General features: G+C 41.8%; 1 protein-coding gene across 2 annotated transcripts in view; it reads right to left on the bottom strand.

Annotated features, from left to right (window-relative positions):
- Positions 1 to 1,675: 1,675 nt before the first annotated feature.
- Positions 1,676 to 11,625, bottom strand: part of LOC130578144 (neuropeptide-like protein C4orf48 homolog) — a 37,318-nt gene continuing 27,368 nt past the window's right edge. For both annotated transcript variants that reach the window (XM_057374024.1, XM_057374025.1), the window contains exons 2-4: positions 10,845 to 10,987; positions 8,876 to 8,964; positions 1,676 to 4,325 (exon numbers count right to left, since the gene is read on the bottom strand). In XM_057374024.1, coding sequence (XP_057230007.1) covers positions 4,254 to 4,325; positions 8,876 to 8,964; positions 10,845 to 10,968 — 285 coding nt within the window. In that variant the 5' untranslated portion in view covers positions 10,969 to 10,987 and the 3' untranslated portion in view covers positions 1,676 to 4,253. The remainder of the gene's footprint in view (positions 4,326 to 8,875; positions 8,965 to 10,844; positions 10,988 to 11,625) is intronic.

Genomic DNA, 11,625 nt, shown 5'->3' with positions numbered 1-11,625 from the left:
GTAGAAAATAACTAGCAATTAGATGTAGCTCAGGGCTGAGGCTACCATTCTGTTTGCCTGAGTATGAACATTAAGTGCAGCTATAACGCACAAACACAGAATATTCAGATCCCCCCACATCTAAACAAAAAATTGAACACTGTTCTCCCTTGAAATCTGCATCCTGTTTGCACTGTGGAAGGGTCTAACATGCATCACCAGTCAGCAATCTTTGCAGCTGATCTGGACACTGAGAGAGATGAAGTATATGAAGAATAATGGCAGGGCTGCCAGTCCTGCCCCATCTTTAGACACTCTTGACAAAGAGAGCAATCTATAGYTTTGTCACTTAAATGACCAGAAAAGTGCAGTGTCACTTTGATTTAAMCAGCAAAAGGTTCTCAAAGCTAATGAAGACCAGCTGATGTGTTAGCAGGTTTCAGAAAGTGCATGGTTCAGAGCAGGAATCAAATGATGACAACCCTGACTGTGAGGAAGGAAAAGTGTAGGCAGATCAATRTAAAAATAGAATATCTGCAGATATTTGCATTTCCTTGCTCATGGCATCCATGCCTGGAACCCTTCTTCTTATGTTTTAAGCCACTTTTTAAACTTCAAGTGTCCTTGAAAATACCATCTCTGTCACTCCCATCACTACAAAGTCACAGCTGGAGCAGTAAGATGGTCTTGGAAGGTTAAGGAATATCTATGAGATGAAACTGAAAACCCATATAAATGAATACTRTGCTTGAATCTAGAGCAAGAGGCCAGAATATTTCACACTGTGATTTTTATTTAGTAAGGTGATGACACCTAAAGGGGTGATGGCCACTGGCAGTACAATTGACAGGACAACTTCTCTGCCTCAGACARCTTTCAGTGCAGTCAGAAAGCAAGAGGCACCACATAATATGGAACAGGGAATAAAACAGGACAAGGTGGACAGCRAGAAGGATACATAAGTGTTCAGATTACCCTATTCTATATGTGTATAACAACAGTTTGGATTTAACAGGAACATTGGGATTTTTAGGAGATAAAATGCACATCCTGTAGGAGGCACAGTGGTAGATTCCCACAACTGGAGCACACAGTAGGTCAAGAGCACTGTCCTCATATTTGCTCTGACCCTGCCTCCAGCAGGTTTTTTCAGTGCATCCCACCGCTTGTTTGCAAAGGGGCAGTAAACAGCCATTCTCTGGTCATTATGGTTTTATAAAATTCTATCATGCTCTTCAGCCATGTCTTCAATAGACTGAAGTCTCCCAGTCTGCACATTGCTTCTGTTTATCCCAGCTCCTTTGTCAGCAGTTTATATGGTTCTACTGTATTCTTGTTCTCTGTAAAAATGGTCTTGACTCTTTTCACTGTCATACTAAACCTGATTTTACATTTTCAAATTCTTCAGAAGTTTCTTTTCACTTGCCCAGAATAGATATTCTMCTTGCTGGGTGCAATTTCCAGACCTCCCTGCCAATCCTTTTTTCAGAACTGGTGGCATTTTAGCTGTTCTGACATTTTGGTGGTTTTGAACAAGAATACAGAACAGTCATTGAATGAAAAGAGAATAGGTAAGGTGGACTTACAAAGAGCATGCAAAAATCTCCACTAGGAAATATAATGATCCTGTTAGAGCTTCTGCAGACTGAAAGGAATCTTAAATTTTTCATATTCTGAGGAAGAGAATTATAAAATTATTTCCCTTTCCCCATCCATCCCTGTCCTGGCTCCTTTCTCTTGGGTCAACAGCCCAATTATGTTCCATGTTTCACTTCCCCATTTCTAACAAGGTGAATCATAAAGTAGAGATGTAGCAAAATGACTGAAGGAAAATATTTCCACATGGCCCGATTTTCTTTTGTTCAAGCCATTGTCTGTGCAATCACCAAGGGAAAAATTCATGAAGATCTATAGGTGTTTCCATCTGGCAAACGTGGCTGGGTTCCTGCCCACACCTGGAACAACCCAGTGAAATTGCAGCAGACTAGGGGATAATCCACAGAATAATTCAGCTTCAGGAACAAAGCTTTCATCTGAAACTGAGCTGTTCTGGGACTTCCTCCAAGTTCTGTGACAGGAATGTTGGCTTTTAGGTAAAAAGAGGCCCTTCTGCACAATGTTTTCCCTGGACAGGTGAATTCCTCTTGCCTGGGAATGAGATGCTGATGTTGCTCAGCACCATGGTCACTCACTCCATGGGAAATTGGAGGGTCACTCATTGCTCTAGCAGTGCTGTCACCTGGACTAAAGGGGCTGCAGACCTGAGGAGTGTCAGCCCCAGCACCCACACCTGCAGTGACTACAGAGTCACCAGGATGGGGGGCCTGGAGTGCCCTGAGAAATCCCTGGGACTAGAGGGAGGGCAGTGCCAGAGTGAAAGGGGGAATGGAGGCTGAAATGGAGAGGAGAGAGAAGACAGGTCCAGAGCAAAGASGGGGAACGAAGCCAAGCTGGAACAAGATGGGAATGAGCCAAGTGCAGCAAAAGCCAAGGAGCTCTGAGAAGCCATTCTGCTTCAGCCAGGACCAGCTGAAGCCCTCCAAAGGAGGCTTTGCTCCCAGAAATCCTGAGTGCTTTGCCATGCTTGAGTAAGGACAGTTGTCCCTTCCCACTCTCTGCGAGGRGAGCTGCAGGTGAGGCTTGCAGTGACTCTGGCTTTGCCAAGCAGCCCAAAATGAGCAGRGCCAGTGCCCCCATGCTGTGTGAACAGACCTAGTGAAAAAACACACAGCACAGCTGCTCCTGGTGGGAATGTGGAAAAATAACATCAGAATCCCCTCTGCAGTTCACACTGTGCTTCTGTGCTGGCCCATGTCCTGGCCACACACAAAAGGGCATCCTGCACTTCTCAGTGTACAGGAATTGGTTTTCCAAGCTCTGGACAGGTTTGGAAAGCCACTCCGGGTCCCTTTGGTGTTCTCCTGCTCCCCCAGCTGCTTGTTACCACACCTAGAGCTGCAGAGGCAGAGCAGTAGTTGTTTCCTCTCTCATCTTCTTCCAGCAAAATAACACCAATTAAATTAAAGAAGCAAGACCCCAGGCAGGAACTTTCTTCCAAATTCACCTGAAGAGATTTTTATCTTCAGATGTCCCATCCACTTCTCAAGCCAGGTCTCAGTGTTGGAATGGTTTCAGATAKCTCTAAATCACATCAGAAAAACTCCAAGCACCTACTCAAAGTGCTCAGCCTACTTCAGGCTCAGGAGTGGCCACAATATCTTAACAATAAAGGGGGAGAGGTGAGAATAAAACAAATCTCAACTTTCAGGTACAAAAGTTTTTTCTTCATGCCTGAAACAAAAGGAGCAGTTTTCAAAGGCAACTGCAAAGGAAAACCAAAGCAATTCAGAGATCAGTCGATCACAGGATAGACCAAATATGTGTGACTTTATCACTGTGTTTCCCTTGAAACAAAATAAGGCACACTCACAAAGAAACTTCTTGGCACTGCAAGCAGCTTTCCTTCAGTGTGATGCTGAGCAGTTGCTGGCAGCAGCATTTGGTCAGCTGGAACTGGCCAGGCTGCCTAGTCATACCCTGATTCTCCTTTTCACTTTATCCATTTGACCTGCTAAAATAAAGCTATCTAAAAATTCACTAGATTAAGAATGGAGTGTTCAGGGGAGAAGGGGAAGAAACTAAACATTTTAATTAAGGAAAATAATAATCAGGATAACAGAAGGCTCAATACTGAGATATAAATTGTTTTGGTCCAAGAACAGCAGACATGTAACTCCTCATGACACACACCTCATCACAGCTGACAGAACCAGAACATGCCTGAAAGTGATCACAGCACAGACAGCAAACAGAAAGGACTTCATCCTCTTTAATACACAGACAAAGCCTACAGAGACCACAATGCCATGTCTCAGTGTAGCTGGGTGAGTTGCCACAGACATATGTTCATGTTAGAGACAGAAAACAGCTGCACGTGTCTCTAGGGCACCATTGTCCAAATTTATCTTGTGGGTTACACTTTGCAAATTCTGATTTAAAAACCAAAGCAGGTACATTTTTCCCCCACTCTAAYATAAAGTAAAAGAATTACTGAATTGAGCCCTTACTGACAATCCAGCAGATGTGAAAAGAAGGTACTTTAAAAAAAAAAAACCCAAAAAACAGAACAGACAAATACATCAGACACAGGCCCCCAATTTCATCAGTATATTGGGGCATACATGCTTGCAACATGAACTCCATAAAGCTGTATTTTATACAGCTGCATTTTAAAAACTGCTGAACAGRTGACTCTCCTCAGGTGTCTCCAGGATTCAGTTCAGTAGATTGGCAGCCACACAGTCGCACAGATTTCTCTTTTCCACCTGAAGAAGCAGAGTTTCTGTCTATAGGAGGGGGGAAAAACATCATCGAAAAACAAGTGTCAACATTGTAAAACTAGTTAGCTCCCAAAGAAAAATCCATTTTATTTTTAATCTACAATGTGGAACTGGTAGTATGAGATGAATTTTGGGGTAAAAATCACMGTTTTTGTTTACTGCTCTGCAAAATAATTTAGCTTTTCTGGGATTAACTGGCATACCCACATGGCACTGCTTCTTGTGACATGGAGAAAGCTATTTTTCTTTCTTACAATCTTACTTCAACAGCACAAACTGGAGCATAAGCTCAGAAGTTCATTAGTGGCTTAAGCCGCACCACCGTCCCCCAAAGCATGTCAGAAATGTTATTTTACTTAAAAACWGACTCAAAATTTAAATTTAGAATATTACAGTCTGGACCCACTCCCAGTGAAGAAATTTACTTCTCTAACTTCTCCTTTTTCACTGCTGTTACTGATAATATAATATGGATAATGTGCTTTGGAGCCTAAAACAGACAAGGGGCACTAAGCTGGCACAGAGCCATCAGAATTCACAGAGGTAATGAGATTCCTGGCTTCTTCAAGGAAAGGGTTCCCAACTGGTGAAAGCAGAGCTCTCTGGGTTGAACAGAGGTTCATCAATACCAGGAGATCTCTGTTACCCACAAATCCCTGTTTCTGAAGCAATGAGGGTGGATTGGGAATTTCTGAGAGCTGGAGCTGCATATGATCCTGAAAGACCTGCACCCTACCTGGGTGAGAAAGGGTTGAGAACAAGGGAAGGGACAGCAGGGCTACAAAAAGAAAATTGGGAAACGTTCCTCTCTAGCACACACATACACATACACACACACACTTTGTTTTTCCTGGCTGTCTGGAACACTTGTTGCTTCAGTAGGTGCAAGGTGGAGCAGAGCTGTTGGACATCAACATCATGTCTCCACCTCATTTTGTCTCTCGTGAGCTGGAGCTGTATCTGAGAATCAGCCTGATCCAAGAGGGSACTTCCCCCTTACTGTCATGGGAATACACAGTGGCTGGGGGAAGTCCACTTACCAAATTAATTCCTACTGGTGGAACCAGCTACACATAAAAAAAAATGCATTATGAAGATTATCTGCTCTAAATGCCAATCAAACTCATCCTTAATCTGCCTGACTTGATAGTTTTGTGTGAGATGGAGTTGCCTTGCGATTAAAGGCAATTGAAGGTGTTTTAAAAGCTGTGTTTGTTATCCATTGACCCACATCAGCTAAAGGCACTTAATGCAGAGCTGGGCTGAAGCATCCTGCTCTCCACTTGCCTTCTCAATGCAGGAAAAGCCATCTGCTGCTCAGGCTTTTTCCCCCCCAGATGATAAATCTCAGGAAAAACCACAGACTTGTGGCTTTATATTAAATCAGGCATTACTTTTGATTGTTTCAGCTGCCCTGCAATACTGAAAAGATCTGATCAGACTTCGTTAATCATCGAAAAGACCCTCAATCACCACCTTCTCACCACCTCTTTGACATCATTTGCAATGGTTTGAATAAGGGAGGTTGACAGCATGCCAACATCTTYGGAGCTGAGCCCCAAGGCTGCTTACCATCTTATATATCTTCAATAACATTTTCAAGCCTTTCCCTTTATTTTCAGGGACACATCTAGCTTTAAACATTCTAAATAACCACTGCCAGTTTATAAAACAATAAAGGAAAAATGAATGTCAGTAAACACAGCTTTGCTGACTGTTCTGTGAGTGTGATCACAAAACTGTTTGCACATAGGTTTGTTATTACTGCCTGGTAGGTTAAAGCCTGTTCTAAAAAAAAAGAAAAAAAAAAAAAAAAAACCAAAACAAACAAACAAACCCAAGCCAAAACTATAAAAAGAAATCAGATTTTGAACCTACAAAAAAAGCTGTTAAGTTTGATCTAAAAATACGGTTACTGATCTCTTTAAACTTGTAATGCAATGTGCACTGGTTAACTGAAAAATGGGCTGGAGTTCTGAAAACAAGTGCAGACTTAGAGAGAACTGTGTAGTTCATGGTCTGGATTTGTTTTCCAGGATTTGTTTTATGGTGGATTCTCTTCTGGGCTCTGTCTTGAGCAGCTTTTAGATGCCACAGGGACGTGGCTGTGAACTCACTCAGTTGTTGTGATGGAAGCAGCTCCCTCCCAGCAGCACAACACCCCTCTCCCAGTTCATGATAACCACGGCACTTGGCTGAATGGTGAACCACAGATAAACCCAGAAAATATTGCCCAGAGTTAGTTCTCACTGCCAAAACAACTACTGCAGCCTGCTCTGAGAGGCTGGCAGTAACCAAAAACAGTACACAGAGAGTAAACAGATCTGGTGTGTGTAAAAAACACCCTGTCAGAAGTGGTCTGTGACCCTTCTCATGCAGCCAGCCTGACAATTGGTAGGGGATCATCACATCAGTGTAGGTTACAAACACAGCTCGTTTTAGAAAAGGATGGAGATTCCATGTAGGGCCTCCATAAAAGATCTGTGACCCATGCTAGAGCCAGTTTGCTTTCCTGTAGATCAATCCAGGGCCAAATTAAGTGTGAAAACTCTTGAGCTGTGCAATAAAACTATCTACAGGCTTCCCCTGCACAGAACTGCAGGGTAAGATGTGCAGGAGGAATTAAATGAGAATTTCCTCTCTAAGCTTTTGGGAATCCCTCCCCCTCCAACACAGTTAGGAGCTGCTTAGTCATCATCCAACAATCTTGCCTGCGAACAAAGGAGAGTTTCTCAAGGAAATTAATGCCTCCAGTGGGAATATTAACAAAGGGAATTGTATTTTTGGGGACAGAAATATTTGCCCCACAAAGCAGTAAAACAGGCTAAAATAGTCAAATGTGAAATACATATGTGGCTGAAAGCAGTGGTCCGAAACCTTTCAGTTTGCATCAAATTGGGCCACAGTTGAATAAAAAAATAAGAATTAAAATACCCTAGAAGGCTGTTCCAAGAAGTCCTCAACTATTAAATATTTCCATGTCGTTTGAAGATGTAGGCAGAATTCCTCACTCAATGACTTGAATAAGCCTGTTCCAGTCATGGGGAACTGAAGGATTTCAATAAGRATTCAATTATTTAGATTTTAAAGTGATAGGTTTGTTTTCATGAGAATATATCACATTTTCACGCTTGCTGTCAAATCTACGAGTGTGAAAGTCAGTTACTGGACATTCATCTCAACTGACTTTTCTCTATCCTCTCTTTGGCTTATCTCTCTGGCTGTCTTTTATTACAGCCAAATAGTTGTTAAACTGCTATCTTTGGSGCTGTTATTGCTACTCCTGCTTTGGATATCTGTGTTTTATAAAGTTTTTCCCTTGGTCTGCAAGCTGAAGGTTTCATAAAGGTTGCTGCCATAGCCAGGCAGAAAAAAATTKTAGACATTTTGTCTCAAGATGTAGAAATTCTGGTGAAAAGTTAAAGGTTTGTTTAGGAAGGAAGAGGTGTGGTAGAACCACTTTACAGCACAATCTGAACATCTCTTTTGGGCTGTACACAGTGCTCAGCAGATTCATTAGCAAGATTACTTCAAGAAACCCAAAATATATTTGACCKGTAATTATTGAACAGATTTTGTTTAGCTGTAAATGTGCTACATACCCATCTGGTTCTGCTGGAATGTTTGTTTATTTTTTGTAGAATGTCACAATTCAAGGCATCTTTGTTCAAGCACTTGCATTTTCACCTAAACATCAAGGATCCTGCTCAAAGTAACCTCAAACCATTCCTCAAAGACAGCAGTTCACAGGCTTTGACCTGTAAACAACCTTGACCATGGATTGGAAAAGTTTGAGTGCCTTCTGATGAGCAATCTGTGCAGGAGTGTATCTTTAGCACTTCAGCTAAAGGGTACACAGGAGGTGGGGACAGAGCCACCCTCCTGGGACAGCACCATCTGACAGCAGCTGGGACACAGGTAGGCACAGATTGCAGGTTGCAGCAGCAAGAGACAGATTCAACATCCCCCACAGAAGGAGGGAACCAACCCTGGCAAATTCTGCACACTCACTGCAAGCCAAACAGGTTTCGTTCCCTATGCTGTTCTACTTTGTGGTGTTTTTCATCATTATGAAATCAGAGAAATGTAAAGACTCTCTACGGATGATGTTTGCACCCCTAGCCTCTCTCCTGGGATAAAAGCATGTGCAGGGGAGTATTTTATTTTAATAGGAATTTTGTTTGAGCTGGCTCTCTGCTTTTGGATAATAAATATAAATCATATTYTCACCTTACTCCCCCTGACATAAAAACAAAGGTGTGTGCTCCACATTTGCAATGAGAAGAGCAGCATTAATGGCCATAACTTGGCAAGAAGGCAGAGGGTGGTCAGTTCACACTTTCCTGTACTTGTGGTCCCTGATACCACAAAGCAGAAGAATTTTACAGATTATTGCATGGAGAGGTGAAATGTAATTAATCAGACTCACCTTAGAGCACAGGACAGCACATTTCACTCAGTGTGCAAAATCCATCCACCTTATCTACTTTTATCCACAGCATTTTCTTTCACATTGAAAAAAAAAATTAAAAAGAAGATATTTAATGTTTCCTTACCCTTGTGTCTAGATTATATGCTGTCTTCTTTAAATCCTGCAGAGCTCTCTGCATGAACTCAAAGGCATGGCAATCAACACAGGGGCGGCCTAGGAGAGCATTTGGTAGAGCACTTAGTAGAGAATCATGACTACACGGCATRAAGAATGAACTCGAAGGATTAAATAGTGATTTTGAGCATCAGAAAGAGCTACAGGAAAGAGCCCACAGAGTAAGTACTGATGCAGGTATTCTTGAGCAACCTGGGTGACTATAAATGATCCGTTGGGATGGTCCACYCAGTCTCTCAATGATAAAAGAATTATTCAAATTTACRTTAATATTTTTCTTCCTGCTGTATTGCTGTTCCACTTTTCCTYCCACAGCTYGTTGCATGAAAACATTAAACCCTTAACTTGAGCCTTTCATTTYGCTCCACTGACCCTTAATTAGAGCACATTTTCAATTTTCAGATTTTTCAGAAATTACGTCTGAAAACATGAACCTATTCCCTAGAAAAATCTTGTCTCCTAATCTCACAAATGTGAGCTCTAAATAGAAAAGTAATAGAATAAAACTGATAACAATATCACAAAGACAGATCATTCAGCCTCTAACTTTGAATATGATATGGCTTTGTCCAAACAAATGCCCTGTCATTATTGAGCATTGCTGATAAGAAGAAGTGCTGCAATCTGGATTTACTGGAGTGTTTAAGAGAGTGTTCTCAGATCAAGAACCCAGACTGAAGGCCACGAGACTTGCTTTGCCTTGATCATCATGTCACAGAAATCTGTGCCCTAACAGGCAGCAGTACTGAGACAGAGCAAACACAGACATGATGAAACATCTTCAAATCATCAGGCCCTACATTCTGCTCTCATTTGYCTCTTGCTGCCTGTGCCTTGCTGACAAATCCACTGGAAATACCTGACGAGTGAGAAATTCTGAGCCTGGGTTTAGTTTGCTCGTCGGGGTCTGGTGTGAATGAAAGGGTGACTATAAATGACCTGCTGGGATGGTCCACCCAGTCTCTCAATGATAAAAKAATTATTCAAATTTACATTAATATTTTTCTTCCTGCTGTATTGCTGTTCCACTTTTCYTTCCAGACTAATGCTGGAAAATTCTGCCCACTTTGTCAACCCACTTTGCAAACACCTGATGTTGGACTGTACGTGCCTCTCACACACTGGAGAATGAACTTCCAGCTCATGATCTGAGTGCTAACCAGCAACCAGGAATTCTGCCTGTTGGAGAAAGTGAGCCTGCCAAATTCTTTAACTGGTTAAGAAAAAACAAAGAAAAAAAGACAAAACCCCCACACTGAGCAGTATTAAAGACCTGCTCCATCATTGCTACCATCACCCATCTTTAGTGTTACTGTATTTACAAGACACAAAAAGAGAGGACAGCAGTTTTCATATCAACAACTTGATGCAAGGATCAGTCACAATGTTTATAATGCAAAATAAACTCAGAACAGCAAAGGAGAATGAGGTGGTTGAAGGCCACAAGATTAGGTATTGACAAAATGCTTTCTTGGCATCCTCACTGTGAATTTTTTTTAATAAAAACTCATGATTTTAAGACAGCAAACATTGGCAAGAATGAAATATAATGAACAATCAATGTCAGTTGAAAAAGAACAATTCTCAATAACAACTCTGAAAAGCAAAAAAAAAAAAGGTGATTGCTGACATAGAAAGGGCTGTTCAATGAGAGGGCTTTCACAAAAGGAAAGGTGCAGAACAGTGGAAGATTTCAGCTACAAACAAGACAGCAACAGGCAGGAGACAAGGATAAGAGAGTGGAGAGCCTTGGATGCAGGAGCAAACCAGCACTGGTATGTTATCAAATCRTGGTTTTAAAACAATGTAGGCAAGATATGTCCAAAATAGTTTGAATCTCTTGGACAAACTTCCAAGTCCTGCAGCATGAGAACTGCAGTAGGGGCTGTAGGAGAGGACTGCAGGTGGTTGGTACCTACTTTCAGCTGGTATGGCTGTTCCTGCTTCTTGGTCAGCTCTAACAGGCTCCGAGACAAGTAGTGCAACCACAAAAACCAAAGGAACTGTAAGGATGGCTCTTCTCAGAAGGCAGGGTGCCAGCATCTTGGGGATGGGTGCTTCTCTGTTGGTCAAGAGACATAAAYAAGTTAGTGAGGAACACCACAGACACGATGTTTTGTTACAAAGAAGTTGATGTTCCTGATGGCTAAAGCATTGTCAGTCTTGCTCTGAAAGAAAACAAAGCACCAGAAGATCTAGAGCATGGACAAAAGTTCTCTGTGCCTTTCCAGAGTGTACATAAAACTGGACTGGGAGAGAACATCCCTACCCAAGATAAGAAGTCCCTAGTGTTTTTTTGCTTCATTTGCAAGCCAGGATGCCAGCAACATTGCCTGCTCTGTGTCTTTTTTTAACTAAACAGTCACACACATGGATCTGGAGAGCTGATCCCTGTTAGACTTTGAGATCAAACCTGCAGAGCTGGCTGGAACACAACCTGGAAAYAAGGTCTTTGGCCTCTGGCTTGTTTTACTGATGCATCACCTTTTCATAAGTATAATAACTAAAAGTAACCATTACCATTACACAGYACACTGATTATAAAAACTTACTCCTTTATGAAAATAGATGATGGAAAATACTTTKGTTAAACCTCTACAAATTCATATGTATAACTTCTAAGAGTAAATGCATCAAAACTCTTTGACCTTCTGTTTCCCCTTCCAGCCTGGGCTTCAGGCCATTATTTGCAGTCATTCA

This window comes from Malurus melanocephalus, unplaced genomic scaffold, assembly GCF_030028575.1.
Source record: "Malurus melanocephalus ecotype Western Australia unplaced genomic scaffold, MMel_1.1 scaffold_214, whole genome shotgun sequence".
Taxonomy (NCBI): domain Eukaryota; kingdom Metazoa; phylum Chordata; class Aves; order Passeriformes; family Maluridae; genus Malurus; species Malurus melanocephalus.
The sequence above is the reverse complement of the archived record's forward strand: the minus strand, read 5'-3'. Positions and strand labels throughout refer to the sequence as shown.